We start from the raw sequence: 21,695 nt of genomic DNA on the forward strand, positions 1-21,695 counted from the left end.
TTTGGAGCAATGTGTGAATGAGAAATATGCTGGTTGTGTTGGAATCTTTCAGAACTGAGTGACAAAGGATGAATATGCTTCGAGTGAGCTAAGCCTTGACTATCCAGAGAGATGAGAATGACTCTGCTCAGCCTATGTGTTCCCCTTGAAATCAGAGAGGCATGGGTGACCAGAGGACCAACTAAAACTCTGTGCCTTTCAATGGACTGGCTTCCAGGAAGGTTTTTAGGATCAATTAAGGCTCCATGCACATGGGGCGTTTTGATAATGCTGGTAATGTTAGCTGTGTAAAATCACGTTAAAAACGTTTTTCAGCTTTTTTTAGCGTTTTTGCATTAGCTTTTTTGCATTAGCGTTTAGCTGCATTTTCCTGCGTTTTTCCATGTTTGTGTTTTTTTGGTATAAAAAAGTCCAAAAACGCCAGCTTGCGGCATTTTAACACATTTTGCCACATTTTTCAGCATTAGAGCGTTTTTACAGCTAAAAAACTCTTCTAGAAACCCACTAGTTCTGGGGGTTTTTTCCAGCCACGAAATGTTGATTATAGTCTTTGTGTACATGGACACATAGAATAACAGAATCTCCTAGATTGTAAGCTCGAAAGAGCAGGGCCCTTGATCCCCTCATGTTTTGCATTGTATTGGTATTGTTCTGTCACATGTTCTGTCTCCCTTTTGTAATGTACAGCGCTGAGCGAACTATTGGCGCTTTATAAATACTGTATAATAATAATAATAATAATAACATGCTGGGGGTTTACTGGGTGGGGAAAAAAACATCAATAGCCAAAAACAGCCGCTGTAAAAACGTCAACGTTACAAAATCGCATCACTATTTTGAGTAAAAAACAATAATTTTTGGCTAAAATAAAAAAGTGCTCCTCTCCAACCTCCTAGCCTCAGCAGCTCAGATCACATGATTTCTGGCTACTAATCTGCATCAAGATAAGTGGGTCAAAAATAGCTGCCGCCATGTACATTGCTTATAATTAGGCTTATATGGTCGTGCGTACATAAAAAAGATATTGGCGTTGGCCTGTGTGGCCCCTGTGGGCCTTCAAGTCAATGTTTTTATGTTCTTTGGCAATCTATGTGAGTGATATATTTGTGATAATGGGTACAATAGGATATGTATTATTTATTTATTGATTGATTGAATTTATTTCAGGTACTTAAATTTACGCAGCACTTTACATATATATTGTACATTCACATCAGTCCCTAATCCTCAAGGGGCGTATAATCTAAGGTCCATCTAAGGCTCATACATACTTATACTAGGGTCATTTTAGACAGAATCCATTTTACCTACCAGCATGTCTTTGGAGAGTGGGAGGAAACTGGAGGAAACCCACGCAGGCACAGGGAGAACATGCAAACTCCAGTCAGGTGGTGCCGTGGTTGGGATTTGAACAGTGGTATATTAAGGTTTTGTGCTGCCACACAAAAATTGGCACCCCCCTCAGAGAGAGCCTGACATTGACCAACAACACCCCTGATTCCCACCGGAGAGAGCCTTCCACTACTACTGCCCCCCATACACCAGCCACCATCCCTCCATGGCAAGAGAGAGAAAGACACTCATCTTCACAGCTCCAGACATCCATGGGAATAAAAGTAGGGCTGTGCACCGTCATGAAACTCACAGCCTCTCTCGGAACCCACTAGGTCCCCATGCCACGTGTGTCCCTTCTTCCGAGGGGCAGTGCTGCCCCCCCCTGAAAAATGTCGCCCTAGGCAAATGCCTTGTTTGATTTGTGGTAAATACACCCCTGGATTCGAGCCAACAACTCTAGTACATTTAACATGGTTTCCTATGGAACATGTTCACATCTATGCTTTTGTGAGCTGCATGCATTTTTGGAAAAGGTCAGGGACTTTTTTACAAGCAAAAATCAGCGTTTTGCTACAATAGAGTTCAATGGAGATGCTGCTGAAATGCATGGTAGTGCTTTTTTGCCGCGTTTTGCATTTTTACTCTATCCAGCAAAAAAAAAAATCCACTTTAACAAAAAAGAAGCTGAACAAAACGACGCTGTAAAAACACTTCAAAATGCATCAAAAACGTGTAAAAAACTGTAAAACAAACTGCAAAAGGCACTGGAGAATGCATCAAACGCAAGATATGGGAACGGAGCCTTCAACAATCTTGTACTGAAAAAGTCCAAAGGGGATGCAAGAATAAAAAGAATTAATAAATAAAATGATGCATCTCTATTTTTCATCTGCAATCGGCTGTGTACAAAAAAACAGTTTTGACTGTCATTTGATTGTTAGTAGAATTGTCCTGTGTATTGCCAGCCCAGGGCTGCCTTAATAACAGTTTAAGACATTTGGCACAAATAAGCCTTGCTTCTGGAGACAGATAAGAGCAAGGTTAAAGGGGCAGGCTTTGGGAGGGGTGATTGATCATTAATTGTACACAAAGGGACCCAGAGCCTTTTCAAAGATTTGTCCCTGGGGGAATAGGAGGAGGAGGAGGGGCAGTAGGGGAAGTGTTTGCAGAAGACAGAGGGACCCCCCCCCTCCTTCTCCTCCTCCCCCTCTCCTTCCTTGGAGAGAGGCCTCCCGAACACCCAGCTGCAAGGGACACAGATCAGCAAAGGACTATTGCAAGGAGTTGGCTGGGGACAGAAGGAAGGAGGGTCAGGGTGTGACAGAGAAGGGAGGGCTGGCTGAAAGTAAGCGAAAGTTTACTTGGTGCGATGAGTGAAGCCTTGAAAGAGTGTTAAAAGGAGAGAAAACAGAGGAAAAAGAAAGTCCTAAAGACTAGAGGGTGAAAAAAGAGCATGCGGAAAAGTTGGCACACAACTGGCAGCAAGTAATGCAACTGGAGAGGCAAACTTAGACAACTGACAATGGTCTATGAGCTTGCAATGTGTCCTTCACCCGGGTCATCCAGAGCTACAACTTGACATCAGAACCGGAGGACTACAGGAGGACAGTGGATCTTAACACCATAACCATTGGAGGATTATTAGAATCAACACAACGCTACTTATCGTGTTGTGTAGCCGGGAGTACTTGGCCCAAACAACCGGACAAAACTGAAGATGTTGGACCGAGGATCTGTGTTGGTTTGGGAATGGCAGGATGAATCTTCTCTCTGGAGACCCTACAGCCCACAGGTGGCTCATTACATCGAGCAGGTACTGCGGGAGACTCCCAGGTCCAGTTCGGTGAGCCTCGGGGAGGCCGATGCCAGTCTCACCCCCTACATCCTGGATCTCATCTCTATGAACCAATTCCGTCTGGATACAGGTGAGCAGTCCAAAGTGGTCTTGTGCATACCTGTCCTCACAAGGGTCATGCTTCGAGGGAAGACGACTGCGGGGCCAGCAGGTGCAGGCTTCATGGGCTATGATGTGTGGGAGGACAGGTGCAATGTACTAATCTGGGAAAGAACAGCAGGGTTTAATTATAGTAATCAATGTACAGTCAGTGCACTGACTTGCAATACAACAGGTTCACTTAGCTGATTTTTTCTGCTTGCAATATCTAGGGAGCACCTTATCTCTCACAAAGATTTCCCAGTGTTTGGAATATATATATATGACCAATGGGTGATTAGGCCCCTTTCCTCATTGGAACTAACCCTAACTGTGCTGTGATGAATACAAGTAGTCTGAAGTCCAGAGGAGGACATGAAAAAGTCCCACTAACCAAGGATGGCCCACGTATAGTCAAGAAATTGCTTCTGATTTGATTAGTAAGATACCTACCAACCACAGTACAGAGTGAGCCCCTACCTAAACAAACCATCCATGCTATATCCAGTTTGTTAGACCCTTATGCTATGTAGCTGTTACATGTAATTGATTTTATTTACCGAAAGGTCAAATCTGACACAAGATATGAATTTGTGTGGGTAGTATAAGCATAAGTATATACACAAAGCGTTCAGTCGCCAAAGGTGGACAATCAGGAGATGATTGCATATCTATGGGCACACTCTGACTGCTGCAGATGTCAGCTGCCTAGTAGTGTCTGATTGGGACATAAACATGATACTGTCTCGTTTCTGTGGGGAGTTTGCAGGCACCCATAGTTACATAGTTGCAGAGTAAGGCTGGCCATACATTATACAATTATCTGCAGATTTTCTGCCCAATTTCCTTTAGATTTACCTTCAACTATGTAGTGCAAGGGCCTGCCTAATTGGATACAACTGAAAGTGTTGTTTAGGTTTGTCCTCCTATTATATGGTTTTTGGTAAATCTAAACCAAAAATCTGCAGATAATTGTATAATGTATGGCCAGCCTTAGTCTGGCTGAAAAAAGACAAACGTCCATCAAGTTCAACCATTAAAAAAAAAGTTATAATCCTACACCCACAGTTGATCCAGAGGAAGGCAAAAAAACTTAGCAAAGCATGATCCAGTTTGCTTCTGCAGGAGAAAAAATTCCTTCCTGATCCCCCAAAAGACAATCTGATATTCCCTGGATCAACTTTACCTATAAATGTTAGTATCCAGTTATATTATAGTTATGTAAAACATATGGATGATCCTGGGCCTTTGGATGTCTGTCTAGGTCTTTGTGTCTGTTTATATGTCCAAAAGGTGAATGAGAAAAAGCCAACATTCAATTTGTTCAAATAAAAAGTTGAATGTCTTGCCAACCCTAAGAACAAGCCACACTGTTGCAGAGATCGTGTTGTTTAGGATACTGGGATGTGATAGTGAGTGCTTGTGTCTTGTTATTTCACAATAAGGTTTGCCAGTTTGCTGGAAAATTTCTGTTCAGCCTGGCTAAACCTTGCCTCTTCCGGGGATATAAGGTGTTAAAGTTGAACCCTGGCATATTCCCGCTACTCTTCCAACCTAATCTGCAAAAATCACCTGACTATTGCTGTAGACTCCATCCCACTCGGGACTTGTGGAGCAGGGTGGGATCTGTTTGCAGGATATGCTACTAATTAGCTTCTCTGCCAAGGGCAGCCAATCAGTAGGTACTGTCTGCTCCTAGACTTATAGATTCCACCCCCCACGCTACTACCAAGCGCCGGATGTAACCCTCTGGACCAGAAACAAAGGGAGCTTGGAGCTGCTGTCAGGTAAGTGTAAGGGTGCTTTTTGCAATTAGGCTATAAATGGGGGTATTTTATTTATTTATTGATTACAGGTACTTATATGGCGCCATCAATTTACACAGCGCTTTACATATATCTCCCAGATTGTAAGCTCCAAGGAGCAGGGCCCTCAAATCCCTCTTGTATTGAACTGTTATGTTACTGTATTGTCTCCCACTATAATGTAAAGCGCTGAGCAAACCATTGGCGCTATATAAATCCTGTATAATAATAATATATATTGTACATTCACATCATTCCCTAACCTTCAAGGGGTGCACAATCTAAGGTCCCTAACTCACATTCATACATACTAGGGCCAATGTAGACAGGATCCAATTAACCTACCAACTTGTCTTTGGAGTGTGGGAGGAAACCGGAGTACCCAAAGGAAACCCATGCAGGCACAGGCATATGCCAGTTTCCTAAGCTGGCTATACACTTGTAGATTTTGGTACAATGATTTGTACGAAAAATCTTGTGAGTACAATCATTAACACCGTCAGTGACGTTGTTCAAAAGCACTTGATTAACATTTGATTTTGGAATAAATGGAATTCCAAAACGAAAACCACATTCACTATTAGAATTTCATCAGTTTGTGAAAAATCTTCCATTCTTTTTTGATTTTTGTTTCCCTGTGGTCAAAAATGATTGTCGATTTGAGCCCATTAACTAGAAAATCAAAAGAAACATTCCAAAAATGTTTTTTTTCCTAAAAAAATTCTATTGGTATATGGCCAGCTTTAGTTTGATTCAGGCCTGCCTGAACAGCTCCATTCTATCAGTTGAGTTGTATAAATAACAACAGCAGGCTTCAACACTCATGACAAAGGGCAGATATCTTTCTACTCATAGCAGAGGTCTGCAGATCTAAGCATTGTTTGAAGAAGGCTACCCTACAACATCTGCCTATATGTTCAATAGTGCATCCACAGACTTATTGTATATTACACTGTATATCAGACTTTCTCAACCTTTTCAACACAGAGGAACCCTTGAAATAACTTTCAGGTCTCAGGGAACCCCTGCAAAAAATTACTGTATGTTCAACTTATGATGCATTAATGTAATGGTCAATGGGAAGAGTGTTCCTTGCACTTGTGGTCATTGGGAAGGATTACTCACTTACAGATAGCTAAAAAGATCAGTGGTAGGGGTGCGGGATCGTATGACCACTATGATGCTCAATGAACAGATGTCAAGTATCTGCATCGACTCCCAATGTAAATTTTTGAAAATATGGGAGCCGTGGTTGCAATATGCCTTTTCCCACACTCCCCCTGGCTAGTCTAGGGATGTGATGGTGTTCGGTATTGGCGTTCTTGGACCCCTGCTCTTTGGTTTTGTTATTTTTTTTTTTCTTTGTACTCCTTTCTTTACTTTTTCTATTTGTTTTCTGTGTGGCAGTGGATAGCTGCTTTTAGTTTGCGTTACAGTCAGAGTTATATTAATGTTCTTGTAATTTATGTGCCATTGATAGCCCCTGCGTGGGCGCACCTTTTGCTCTGTTGGCGTTAGAGCAATGTTTTTTCTATTCTTTTTTTAATTTTTATATGGGCAATTGATAGCCCCTGCGTGGGCGTGTTTTGTTGCCTCTGTTTTATACAATTTAAAATTAATAAAAAACATTGAAATATTAAAAATTCAGTGGTGTCAGTGGGAAATTATCTAAGAGGCAAAAATTGGTTATTGCTCAAGGAACCCCTGGCAACCTTTGGAGGAACCTTAGGGTTCCACAGAACCCTGGTTGAGAAACCCTGCTGTACATGCTTAGATATACTGTATGTTATACAATATTATATGTATGCTTGGAAAATTGGACAGATCAGACGGTATCTTCACGAATATATCCCTGCTTACATGTGTGACTGATTACTTCTAGTATGTGACTGTAACACTCCACTACAGAAAATGTGCAAAACATCTGATTGTCGTTTTAATGTTAGACATTCCATGGGAAAAGTAATCACAGAGTTTTCAAAAGCGTGTAGCTCGCAATGCTGTAATCCGATTTACAAGGAGTGGTCATGTATTGATTAAGTGGCAGGTTTACTATCTCAGTGTTAGGTGAAAAAAAACCTTAGATGTCCCTTTTGGACCCAAATCTCTTTCTCCCTCTTTCTCATTTAGGTCTGATGTATAGATTGATATACATAAATGTGCTACTTAACTACTAAAAGCATTTGTGTTGCTCTTATCTTAGCATCTGCCCAGTATTCATGTGCTTTTAAGGTAAATAGAGACGATGCTTAGTAGTGTTTCCATCACAGTGGCCTTTATCATGATATTACATGTAGAGGCACCCAGGATCTGGTGACAACCTAATGTCTATGAGGGACCCACACAGACAGAAGGCGGAGGTCAATCAGACCGTGCCTGTGTGTTTGACTTCTCAGAACTGTCTATGGCCACCTTTAAATGTATCAGAAATTTTGTGACATCCTCCAATCCTACCTATGGCCAAGTTGGGCACTGTGGGCCTCCATGTGGGTGCAAACCCTTCCTAGGGAGTCCTAGTGTAGGAACTGAGCTCCTTGCTGTGCCAGCTAGCATTGAGGCTTCCACATACAAGAAATACACAGGTGTAATGTGTTTGATCACATTTTTTATCTAGTACATTGTAGAATAAAATGTCAGTTATATAGATAATTTTTTCTAACACTTCAGTCCTTTGCAAGAACCTCTTGAATGTAAAAGGTTACTAAACATTTACCAATCTTTGTGATGTAGGAGAAATGAACTTTATGTAGATGCGTTATAGCGCACGGGGTGGTTTACAGTCCTAGAGGCTGCTCACCAGCAACTGTGGGGTCTTACTGGACCTTTGTGAAGGATGGCAGCACCACGTCAGCTTGTATAGACCTTTTAAAAGGCTTTTCCAATCAAGGTGCCTACATTATCTGGTTTTTAGCCCTGTTAAAGGGGGATTGCTGAGCCCCAAAAATGTGTTGGCTGTTACAAAGTAAAAATCTTTTAAAAGGTCTATACAAGCTGGTGCTCCTATTCTTTCAAAACGTCAATAAACATCTACCAAAGCTTAGATTTTTCTTAGACTGATGGCAACTCGGCCATGCAGCTAATTGTTGTTCAGATATTGTCATATTGATCTCCTTGACACAACCATACTTTCCAAAGCAGCCTGTATTTCTCATGAGTTTACCTGTGGGTTTTTCTTTGCATCTCAAACAATTTTTCTGGCAGTTATGGCTGCAATCTTTCTTGGTCTACCTGACCTTGGCTTGGTATCACGGGATACCTGAATTTTCCAAAGCCACAGATCTGGGAAATTAACCTTTAATTGCCATTTTAACCTGTGTGTCACCTTGTGTTTCTGTACCAAGGCCAAACATTCCAGGGTATGTAAACTTTTGATCATGGCCATTTGGGTGATTTCTGTTATCATTATGATTTAAAAAGGAGCCAAACAACTATGTGATGCTAAATGGCTTCATATGATCACTATCCTTAGATAAACGTTTTTCGGTATGATCAGTCATATTTTCAATATCAATGCCAAAATTTCACAATTTCTACCAGCGTATGCAAACTTTTGAGCACAGCTGTACATTCATTATGCATAAACCCATTTACAAAAACTGTGACTATATTCTAAGCCAGGTCAGGACAAGTAAAACAAGAAAATAATTATCCTAGCAAACAGTTTTAGGCCCAAGATTGCGTGCCTACATGCCACAGTGATGGAAATCCAGGCTTGCCTGCTAATAGCTATTGTTCCCCTCCAAGAGATGGAAGCCCAAACTGTTTGTGTGTGCATCTCCTCCCCCTCCTGACATATTCATGAATGCTTGCCATCTGCCCATCGGACCACCCTTTGATATCTATGGCTTCCTAATGATAACCAAAAATAGGCCAATTTCACCAATAGGCTTCCATGTTCGATCCTGCCAAAATTCGAGCTGTTGGTGGCTCTGTCAGCACCACCAGCTCGACAGAATTTTTGTGATTGTTTTTTTTTAGCCAGATGGAAATTTATCCAATCAGATGCAGACATTCTTTCGGTCTTCTGAGCAATACAAAGCAGCATGCTTACACAGTACAACACACAGCACACAGTTAACCCTTTGATCGTCCCAGATGTTAACCCCTTCCTGCCCAGTGTCATTAGTACAGTGTCAGTGCTTTTTACCAGCACTAATCACTGTATTAGTGTAACTGGGGATGTCAGTGTCAGTTAGCGTCAGAATGGCTGCCACAGTCCTATAAGTCGCTGATTGCTGCCATTACTAGTATTAAAAAAAACCATCCACTATATATACCTCCACTTGTAGACGCTATACCTGTCATGTAAACCATTTAATTTACATGTACATGTAAATTGTTTTTTTTAGAAAAGACACATGTAGCAGAATACATTTTGACCTAAATTTCTGATGAAATTTGATTTTTTTTTTTTTTTTTACTGGACATATTTTATAGCAAACAGTAAAAAATATTGTTTTTTTTTTTTCAAAATTGTTGGTCTTTTTTTGTTTATAGAACAAAAAATAAAAACTGCAGAGGTGATCAAATACCACTGAAAGAAAGCTTCATTTGTGGGGGAAAAAAAGAACATAAATTTCATTTGGGTGCAGCATTGCATGACTGCACGATTGTCAGTTAAAGTAACGTAGAGCCGTATCACCAAAAATGGCCTGGTCAGGAAGGGGGGGAAATCCTCTGGAGGGCAAGTGGTTAATACAGCCATCACAAGCACCTGTGACTGGTGACAATGCTAATACTAGGCTGCTGATGGCTGCCTTAGGAGGAACAATTTGTTTATCTTGCAGGTCCTCTTTACCAGCTCACACACCAGAGGGGCGTAATTGGTGATTATCTTGTACAAAAAAAAAACAACAAGGCCATCACTTGTGTAAATAAAAATCTTCTCTGGAAGGGAAGACTTTTCACAGCTGTGTGTCAGCTAGTTTGTTCTGTAGCAGATGGGCAAATCATCAGTGTCCTAAACTACCCGCATTTCCCATCAGCGAGATGCTCCGATCCATCGCATACGTGACTGATGAATCTCGTACTGTTCCCAATTGGACACACAGACATGAATCACCAAGGCTGATAGTGGTGAAATTGTTTCTGGGAAACTTATTTTGGGTAGTGTGGAAAATCAGCAGATTGCAGAGAACAATGTGACAGTGTATTGCTGATACAAAAAAAAAGAAAAGAAAACAGAAATGCAAATAGAACTTCCTTATTCGCAGAAGACTTTCCCATACATCAGCAATGCATGCTACACTAAAAATAATACACAATATATAGAGTGTGTGTGTATATACAGTATATATATATTAGATAACTTAGAGTGTTACTAAACCCAGGACCCTGCATTCACTATATCCGGTCTCCCCAGACCCTGCATTCACTATATCCGGTCTCCCCAGACCCTGCATTTACTATATCCAGTCTTCCCAGACCCTGCATTCACTATATCCGGTCTTCCCGGACCCTGCATTCACTATATCCGCTCTCCCAGGACCCTGCATTCACTATATCCGGTCTCCCCTGACCCTGCATTCACTATATCCGGTCTCCCCGGACCCTGCATTCACTATATCCGGTCTCCCCAGACCCTGCATTCACTATATCCGGTCTTCCCAGACCCTGCATTCACTATATCCTGTCTTCCCGGACCCTGCATTCACTATATCCGCTCTCCCAGGACCCTGCATTCAGTATATCAGGTCTCCCAGGACCCTGCATTCACTATATCCGGTCTCCCTGGACCCTGCATTCACTATATCTGGTCTCCATGGACCCTGCATTCACTATATCTGGTCTCCCAGGACCCTGCATCCACTATATCCGGTCTCCCCGGACCCTGCATTCACTATATCTGGTCTCCGCAGTCCCTGCATTCACTATATCCGGTCTCCCCAGACCCTGCATTCACTATATCTGTTCTCCCCGGACCCTGCATTCACTATATCCAGTCTCCCTGGACCCTGCATTTACTATATCTGGTCTCCCAGGACCCTGCATTCCCTATATCCACTCTCCCCAGACACTGCAGTCACTATATCTGGTCTCGACGACCCCTGCATTCATTATATCTAGTCTCCCCGGACCCTGCATTCACTATATCTGGTCTCTTACACTACACAGAACATGGAAAAGCAATTATTTTAGTAAATATAAACTGCTAAATACCTTTTCTCATCAGCAGTTATAGCAGTCTTGTGACTTTTATCAGTGTCCAGCAGACCACTGGTTAAACCTTGTAGGAGGAGTTTTCATTCTGCTCAGAGTGTTCTATGAGGCTCCATAACCCCTGACCCTCTGTCTGGACAGCGCCGATTGGCCCTGCGCTGATCACATCACAAAAATCTCTGGCAATACACACTAAACTGAGCACGTGCAGAGTGACTCCTAGAGCTTCATACTATCAGCAGATGGATTGGGCCCTGTAGAAAAAGGGGAGGATCAGAGAAGACAGGATCAAACAGCATTTTTATACAATGCGGCGGATTAACCCCGTAGGTTCCACAGTGAGTATGAGAAGCATGCTTTACTGCATATACAGACTGTGGGTTTAGTAACACTTTATTAACTAAATACTAATACAGGCGTACCTCGGCTTATGAATTATGCATTCTGCAGGACTTTTCGTATTGCGAAAAATTCGTAAACCGAAATGCAGTTTCCCATAGGAATGCATTGAAAACCAATTAATCCTTTCCGGAGCTCAGAAAAAAGATAAAAAAAAGTCTTTTATCTCTTTAAAACTCTTTATAAAGTGCACTTTAAAGGCATAAATACTGTACAGGGACATGATTAAAAATGAATTCGTAAATGCATTGAAAACCAATTAATCTGTTCCAGAGGTCAGAAAATCAGAAAAAAGTTACAAAAAGTCTTTTATCTGTTCAAAACACTTTATAAAGTGCACTTTAAAGGCACAGGGACATGATTAAAAAAACCCATCGTAAATGCATTGAAAACCAATTAGTCCGTTCGTATTGCAAAAAAAATTCGTAAACCGAGCCATTATTTTCAATGGATTTTCATTCGTAAACTGAAAATTATGTTAACCGAGGCGTTCGTAAGCCTGTATAAGCTTTAGCATGTATATGTCATTTCAAAAGTAATTTTCAATATTTTGAAATCTGCAGCTTTCATTAAACTAATACCTGATGATCCTGCCATGAAGGTCCTTGTTCAAGCACTTCCTTTTATTGGGTGACCACTCTCCAGTCCTTTCTTCCAGCTGCACTCCAGTGTTGTCACCCTGTGACATTTAGCTTTGGATGGAGACTACAAATAACTGTTTCAATACACATTACACGAGTATAGTGCACTTTTGTTACCATCAGGAGTCTTGTCCTGAGAAATATATGCAGCTATCACTGGAGTGCATGTAGACAGGAAGTGGCTGCAAGGAGAATGCAGGAAATCGGCTGCAAAGATGCAAGAAAAGATGAAAAAAAATGATTATGATACAAAGTGCTTTCACAAACTTTCATTTAGTTGGTCCTACTGTTTGTTGTTCCTCCTTCCTTGTCTGTGTCTCCGCTGCAGCCTGAGATTGTACAAACTACCTATTGCCACATCTACTGAGCATGCTCAAGCTACAGTTCCCTTCTAAGCTGTTCATTTCCTCCATTTGCTTATCTGTCCCACCCATGTGATTATAGAGTCACGTATGTAGGCGTATACACTCGGATAAATAACATTCCACTCCTTTCCTCCATGTACAATAAACAGCTCTACACTATAGGGGCAGGACATTACATCTTGATTTATGTAGGCTTCACCGCCTTGTAATTCTAAGCACATACAAATATTAGACACAGGCTGGAGGGGCATGAAGCAGGCTATGATTGGCAAAACTTCCCCTAGATAGCCCACACCAAAAAAAATAATAAAGATTTTAGTTCAAATACACATTTGTATGACTATTTCATTTGATATTCGTTATGTATTTTTCCTCTATATTCCGAAGGCTATTTTTTTTTTTTTTTTGAACATGTGACCAGAAGCAGAGGACTGGAAGCTCCACTCACTGACGTTTCCCTGCAGATAGACTGGGAAAGAGCTGGGTCACATGACAGCTGTATATTGATTATATAAAAAAGGTACATAGATTTTTTTTATTATTATTATTAATAAAATATACAGTATGCAGTGCCATCATCCATATACAGTGGATATAAAAAGTTTACACACCCCTGTTAAAATGTCAGGTTTCTGTGATGGAAAAAAATGAGACAAAAATAAATACTTTCAAACCTTTTTCCACCTTTAATGTAACCTACAAACTGTACAACCCAGTTGAACAACAAATTGAAATCTTTTAGGTGGAGGGAAGTAAAAATAAAAAACTAAAATAATGTGGTTGGATAAGTGTGCACACCCTTAAACTAATACTTTGCTGAAGCACCTTTTGATGTGATTCCAGCACTCAGTCTTTTTGAGGATAAGTCTATCAGGATGGCACATCTTGACTTGGCAATATTTGCCCACTCTTCCTTGCAAAAACACTCCAAATCTGTTAGATTGCGAGGGCATCTCCTGTGCACAGCCCTCTTCAGATCACCCCACAGATTTCCGATGCGATTCAGGGCCATTCCAAAACTTTAATCTTCTTCTGGTGAAGCCATTCCTTTGTTGATTTGGATGTATGCTTTGGGTCGTTGTCATGCTGAAAGATGAAGTTCCTCGTCATGTTCAGCTTTCTAGCAGAAGCCTGAAGGTTTTGTGCCAATATTGACTAGTATTTGGAACTTTTCATAATTCCCTCTACCTTGACTAAGGCCTCAGTTCCAGCTGAAGAAAAACAGCCCCAAATCAAGATGCTGCCACCACCATGCTTCACTGTGGGTATGGTGTTCTTTTGGTGATGGGCAGTGTTCTTTTAGTGCCAAACATATTTTTAGGAAATATGGCCAAAAAGTTTAACCTTGGTTTCATCAGACCATAACACATTTTCTCACATGCTTTTGGGAAACTTCAGATATGATTTTGCAAACTTTAGCCGGACTTGATGTTTTGCCACTCTACCCCATATAGCCCAGACATATGAAGAATACCGGAGATTGTTGTCACATGTACCACACAGCCAGTACTTGCCAGATATTCCTGCAGCTCCTTTAATGTTGCTGTAGGCCTCTTGACAGCCTCCCAGACCAGTTTTCTTCTCGTCTTTATCAATTTTGGAGGGACGTCCAGTTCTTGGTAATGTCATTGTTGCACCATATTTTCTCCACTTGATGATGACTGTCTTCACTGTGTTCCATGGTATATCTAATGCCTGGGAAATTCTTTTGCACCCTTCTGACTGATACCTTTTAACAATGAGATCCCTCTGATGGTTTGGAAGCTCTCTGCGGACCATGTCTTTTGCTGTAGGATGCGACAAAGAAAATGTCAAGATAGACCTACTAGAACCAACTGAACTTTATTTGGGGTTAATCAGAGGCACTTTAAAATGATTTGAATGTGATTGCTTAATTCTCAACACAGCTACATCCCCTGTTTTATAAGCAGTTTTCTTGAGCTTTTCAGGAACTTTTTTTAATTCAAAAACACTTCAAACACTCCTCAGTGTGAAAGTAGTCTAACAGTCCCAACACATACAACAGATTCAGGTAGTGCTTATTTGCATCGCTTTTACAAAATGTCATTGCGGTTGCTGAACATTTATAAACAATTACTGCCAGTTCGTAGATAACAAAACTGGAGGTAAATAAAGTGTTACTAAATCCACAACAGTAAAGTCAGTCTGTATATGCAGTAAAGCATGCTTGTTATACTCACTGTAGAGCCTAAGGGGTTAATCCTCCACATTGTGTAAAAAGGCTGTTTGATCCCATCTTCTCTGATCCTCCCCTTCTTCTACTGTCCCCAATCCATCTGCTGATAGTACAGAACCTTAGGAGGCACTCTGCACATGCTCAGTTTAGTGTATATTGCTAGAGATGTTTTTTTTTCTGGGTGGGTGCATGTGATTGGCACAGGGCCAGTTAGCACTGTCCAGAGGGCCAGGGGTCATGCAGCCTCATAGGACAGTCCGAGGAGAATGAAAACTTCTCCTACAAGTGATAACCAGTGCTCAGCCAGACACTGATAGAAGTCACAAGAGTGCTATATACTGCTGATGAGAAAAGGTATTGAGCAGTTTATATTTACTAAACTAGTTTAATTTCTGAGTACTGTGGGAGACCAGATATAGTGAATGCAGCATCCTGGGTTAGTTTTTAAGAGCAACTTATAGCTGGCGTACATACTGTAGGCCAGAGTAATAGGGGGCGGCGGGGAAGGTGTGGTGTTGTTAATTTTACTACTTTGTATTTGCTTCATTGGCTGCTAGGACACAGACCACCAATGTCCAAGCAACCAATGATATAGGGGCACACTGACAGTGTGGGAACAGCAGTGGGCAGCTTCCATAGTCACTATTCAACCAAGTGGAATCCACCTACTGCCTTCCACTGTCAGTTACAAGGTAGGCAGACCTAATGTGTGTGTATTTATGTCTATACCACTTCCCATATCCCTGTATGCTGCATTCGCTAAGATGCCCATCTAAGAGTTTTTTTTAAACTATTAATAATCCTGCTGACACCACCGATTGTGGAAGGAAGTTCCACATCCTTACTGCTCTAACAGGAAAGAATATCCTATGCAGTTTAATGTTAAACTGCTTCTCTTCCAACTTCATTGAGTGGCCACGTGCTATTTGGTGCTGGTGCTCACAACTCAAGATATGAGCAAGGATATTGTGGGGCATATTAGTAGGGGTCTAATTTTGTTATAAGCTTTCTTTTTGTTTGCTTTAGGAGCAAAATACCTGCAGTGTTTAAATTCTTTGAAAAAAATGCATTTATATAGGAATACATGAGGGCAGCCATATTTGTTCATTACATATGCAAGGTTTCCTGCTACATAGAGCTGCACAATAGCTTCTCATTTTCAGAGCAAGTCTGGTCAGTCTCGTCTTTCTGGTCAAACTTTGAAATAATGATTCAGAAGTTTTTTTATTGGAAATATACAAAATTGTCCCCTAAGTCATGAATTTACTTACACCTATCTAAAAGACAGTTGGGAAAGAAAGAGGGACCGGATTTGGTTCCAAATGACAGGTAGTGTCTGTAAATGAGTGGAGCTATGTCAGAAGGCCATTGTATCGGGCGCAACATCCAAACATTTTCCATTAGTGGTAGGATGTGTCACCAGTTCTTACTGGTGAGAGGTAATATAACGAGACAAGATACCAATGGACAGTATTATGCGGTTGTAGCTTTTGACAATCTTCTGCTTATGTTTTCTTTCTATAACAGGTCCTCTTTAAAGCAATCTATTATATAATATTAACCCATACCTGCTGCCTTTTTAGGTTAAATTGCTGTTTAATACTTACCTATCAGATCCTCACCACCTTTTTTATTTGCAGTGGAAGACTGTACAAAGGAGGGTACAGCAGCTGACAGGAATGTACTAAACATTTTTTTTTGCTAACAATTTAGGCTGTAGGGATCAGGAAGGGTTTGATAGGCTATGATTATCAGGGCTTTTTTCAGTGGGTACGCTGGGAAAGTGTTTCCCCACACCGCCAGCACTGAATGTCTATAATGGAAAGGGGTGCTGGGGTGTGCTGGGAGGTTTATTGATGTTGGCTGCCAGGGGATCTATTGTCGCTGAGGAGGGATATATTGTCACTGAGGTATCTACTGTTAAGGGAAGAGTTTATTGTTTCTGACTGTTCAATGGTCCATTTATGGCGACTGGTGGGAGATGTATTGTTGCTGTTTTTTTTTTTATTACACAACATCTATTGTTGCTGGGGGTAATCTACTGTTGCTGGGTAAGGGGGGGGGTTAGTGCTGCTGGGGGTAATCTATTGTCGCTGGAGGGCTATTGTTGCTCGGAGGGTTTATTGTATAATACTTTTCTTGTTATTAACAAAGTAAATACAAACTACTTAGCATCACAAAATGATATCTGGTTCTGTATTCTCTAAAACGAGCAGTACTGAGAGGTGGGTAGGGGGTGGAACCAAGGGACAGTGCTCAGAGGTGGGTAGGGGATGGAATCAGTTATACAGTGCTCAAAGGTGGGTAGGGGATGGGATCAATTATATAGTGCTCCGAGGTGGGTAGGGGGTGGGATCAATTATACAGTGCTCAGAGGTGAGTAGGGGATGGAATCAGTTATACAGCGCTCAAAGGTGGGTAGGGGGTGGGATCAGTTATGCAGTGCTCAAAGGTGGGTAGGGGGTGGGATCAATTATACAGTGCTCAGAGGTGGGTAGGGGGTGGAACCAAGGGAGAGTGCTCAGAGGTGGGTAGGGGGTGGAATCAGTTATACAGTGCTTAGAGGTGGGTAGAGGATGGAATCAATTATACAAGGCTCAGAGGTGGGTAGGGGATGGAATCAATTATACAGTGCACAGAGGTGGGTGGGGGGTGGAATCAATTATACAGCGCTCAGAAGTGGGTAGGGGGTGGAATCAATTATACAGTGTTCATAGGTGGGTAGGGGGTGAAATCAATTATACAGTGCACAGAGGTGGGTAGGGGGTGGAACCAAGGGAGAGTGCTCAGAGGTGGGTAGGGGATGGAATCAATTATGCAGTGCTCAGAGGTGGGTAGGGGGTGGAACCAAGGGACAGTGCTCAGAGGTGGGTATGGGATGGAATCAATTATACAGTGCTCAGAGGTGGGTAGGGGCTGGAGACAAGGGGTGAGAAAGAAGGGAGTGCCTTTGACTTCTACCTTCACAAGGTGTGTCAGTAAAATAAGCAATAGTAAGTTGTAAAATGTGTCCTTTGATCGTGTAAGGACTGGATACTCCAAGTTTAGCATGTGATTTTTTTGGCTATGAATTATAAGAAGCTGGTTAATGTGTAAGCAAGTAAGCACTGTCAATACATCACATAAGGTCATAAGGCACACTTAGTATGTCTTTAGACCAAGATATATATAACTCATTGAAGCCAGAATTATCAAACTTTTGAGAGTGCATTTGGAAGGGACTGTAGCCTCATGACACATGACTGTGTTGTCCAACCTTCTTCCTATGCTATAATGTGTGTAAGCAAGGCTGCATTAGTTGTAGACGGACGGTCCTTGAAATGAGGGGACACACACAGAATAATGATACCTATTGGGATTTAACTGGGGGGCCTGCCAACTACTGAGACATTTCCTGTGAACATTATTAATATTTAAGTTATCATTGTGTATGCCTATAGTGCTTTTGATATAAAATTCACATTTATCCCTATGACAAGACAACCATCCTGCCTCCCTCTTCAACAATGGATGTGATAAAATCTGCTATGTAGATAGGTCATTGTTTCAGTTTGTCAGACATGACTGGTGAAATTGGCCACATTGATGTTCCCCATTTTTACAAATTGGTGATATTTGGCTGGCTTATGACGTTAGGGGTTGATAATGAGACAATGTAATTGCACAGGAAATTGGAAAATCTCCCCAAAAGTGGGTCCAATTCTCCACTGGTCTGTTTGCTGGCATAAAATAAGCGCTTTGGGCTAAAATCCTTGTTTTCAGTTTGGTAAATGGGTGCTAATCAATTGTGGCAACTCTCTATATGAATAAATAGTGATCGGTTATAAAATTTGCAATTCAGAAATGGGAAATGCTTAAAAGCGATCAAAAACCATTTTGCCATCTGTTTGAAAAGCCAGAACTCCAGAATAGGCTTCAACCCAGACACAGTTTCCATGGCCTAACACACATCAGATGTATAAATGCAAGCCCTGAAAAAGAGGAAAACCAATCCCCCAAAACATGTTGGCTGTATAATTCTTCTTCTTACCAATAATGTCTCATCCATCCTGAAAATGCTGGCTAACTAGCTGTCTAATGTATGACCTCAATTTTTTCTAAATTACTTCATGCAACACGTGAAATAAGGTCACATCTCCTGGTCTGCATTCTTGTCCTTGATCAGTGACTCCAATGGTATAGAAGCCACCATACTGACATGACAACCAGACAAGTTAAATAAAGTCGTATCTCCTGGTCTGCATATTTGCAGTGGATCAATGATTCCAATGGTATGGAAGCCACCAGACCAACATGACAACCAGGCAGGCAAAATAGAGTAACGTCTCCTGTTTTGCATTCTTATCCAAGATCAACTGTATGGAAGTCACCAGACAAACATGACAAAGAGGCAGGTGAAATAAAGCCACATCTTCTGGCTGCATTCTTGTCCTGAATCAGTGACTCCAATGGTACAGAAGCCACCAGACTAACATGACAACCATACAGGTGAAATAAAGTCACATCTCCTGGTCTGCATTCTTTCCCTGAATCCGTGATTCCAATGGTATGGAAGCCACAAGACCAACATGTCTACCAGACAGGTGAATTAAAGTCACATGCCCTGGTCTGCATTCTTGTCCTGAATTAATGACTTCAATGGTATGGAAGCCACTTGACTAACATGACAGCCAGGCAGACAAAATAAAGTCACAACTCCTGGTCTGCATTTTTGTCCTTAGTTAGTGACTTCAATGGTATGAAAGCCACCAGACCAACATGAGAACCAGGCAACTATGGTCTTCAAAAGAACAGTTTGTCAATGCCATCCTTTGTATTTTCACACTACAGTCCTTCCTTTAAAACACTTAATGAAAATAAAAAGAGAGGGAAGGCAAAGATTTGGGAAATGTGGCACATTACAGGGCAAATATTTCTAAGTCCCAGCAAAGTAAGGTCAATTACTCTAATGGTATGGAAGCCACTAGACCAACATGACAACCAGGCAGGTAAAATATGGTCGTATGTCCAAGTCTGCATTCATGTACTTGATCAGTGACTCCAATGGTATGGAAGACACTAGACCAACATGACAACCAGGCAGCTGAAATAAAGTCATGTGTCCAGGTCTGCATTCATGTACTTGATCAATGACTCCAATGGTATGGAAGACACTAGACCAACATGAGAAGCAGGCAGGTGAAATAAAGTCATATGTCCAGGTCTGCATTCATGTACTTGACCAGTGACTCCAATGGTATGGAAGACACTAGACCAACATGACAAGCAGGCAGGTGAAATAAAGTCATGTGTCCAGGTCTGCATTCATGTACTTGACCAGTGACTCCAATGGTATGGAAGACACTAGACCAACATGACAAGCAGGCAGGTGAAATAAAGTCATGTGTCCAGGTTTGCATTCATGTACTTGACCAGTGACTCCAATGGTATGGGAGACACTAGACCAACATGACAACCCAGCAGGTGAAATAAAGTAACATATCCTGGTCTTCCTTCTACCAGTACAGGCCTTCCTTTAAAACACTTGGTGGAAATAAAAAGAAAGGGAAGGCAAAGATTTTGGAAAAGTGTCACTTTACAGGGAAAACATTTCAAAGTCCCAACAAACTAGGGACAGTCGGCAGCCATGCATACCCCTGTACTAGATTATCATAACACCCCCCCCCCCTCCACCCTCTCTGGGGATCATCTGTTTAACGCATTAGCTGGATTAATCTCGCCCCCTGGCGTAGATCTCAGATTACCACCAGATATCGGCACTTTCACACCACACAACACCCAGTCTGGTGTTCCTATAACACCGCCAGTGAGAGCCAACTACAGGGAAGTAGGCTCTGTGAGCATCTATGAGCAGATTGTGCTTTGGAGGGCTGCTCATGGTCTATAGAGCAATATAGTGCAGGTCATTGTTTTGTGCAGGATGCTGTGAAACGCAGCGCAGCAGGAAGGCCAGCTCTGCAGTTATCTTTCTATGTGTCTACAGGTCATGTTGGGGGTCTTGGACTGAACAGCTGTGCCTTTGTCTCCTATTACCCCTCCAGCTATAAGCTCCTACAGCCTAGAGGCCAGCTGTGTGTGGACCACTGTAGATCCTCCCCCACAATGCTCCTCTTTCTGTAATCACTCTCCAGACAGTCTCTCCATAATGTACATATACAAATACTTTTTTTTTTTCTTCGTTTAGATATAAACATGACTGTGATCAGCATAATCTTATTCATATGCTATAGTTTATGTCGGGCTATATCTTGTGTGCAGGTATACAGGCTCTGAATGGTATCCTATTAGATTGTAAGCTCTTATGAACAGGACCTTCTTAATCCTCTTGTTTTTTATTGGATTGTATCTGTACTGTCTCCCTTTGTATTGTAATGCACTGCACAAACTATTGGTGCTATATAAATCCTGTATAATAATAAGGGAGGATACAGAAGGTGGAGGAGCTAACAATCTATTGGGATACAAAATGTGGAAGAACTACAAATGATTATGATATATAGGAGAATAAAGAAGGTGGAAGAGCTTAAAGTCTATTACAGTGAAGGAAATAAGTATTTGATCCCCTGCTGATTTTGAATGTTTGCCCACTCACAAAGAAATGATCAGTCTAAAAATCGAATGGTAGGTGTATTGTAACACTGAGAGACAGAATAGCAACAAAAAATTAAGCAGAAATGCTTGTCTAACAAATGATGCACTGATTTGCATGTTCATGAGGGAAATAAGTATTTGATCCCCTTCACAAAACATGACTTCGTACTTGGTGGCAAATCCCTTGTTGGCAATCACAGAGGTCAGACGTTTCCTGCAGTTGGCCACCAGGTTTGCACACATCTCAGGAGGGATTTTGGCCCACTCCTC

General features: G+C 41.5%; 1 protein-coding gene across 1 annotated transcript in view; it reads left to right on the forward strand.

The window, feature by feature from the left end:
• Positions 1-2,530: 2,530 nt before the first annotated feature.
• The window catches only part of LOC149457453 (E3 ubiquitin-protein ligase DTX4-like), an 84,246-nt gene continuing 65,081 nt past the window's right edge, over positions 2,531-21,695 (forward strand). Inside the window, exon 1 of the mRNA XM_089683670.1 lies at positions 2,531-3,260. Coding sequence (XP_089539796.1) covers positions 3,053-3,260 — 208 coding nt within the window. The 5' untranslated portion in view covers positions 2,531-3,052. The remainder of the gene's footprint in view (positions 3,261-21,695) is intronic.

This window comes from Staurois parvus, unplaced genomic scaffold, assembly GCF_062004578.1.
Source record: "Staurois parvus isolate SC_StPar_1 unplaced genomic scaffold, SC_StPar_1.0 ptg000320l, whole genome shotgun sequence".
Classification (NCBI taxonomy): Eukaryota; Metazoa; Chordata; class Amphibia; order Anura; family Ranidae; genus Staurois; species Staurois parvus.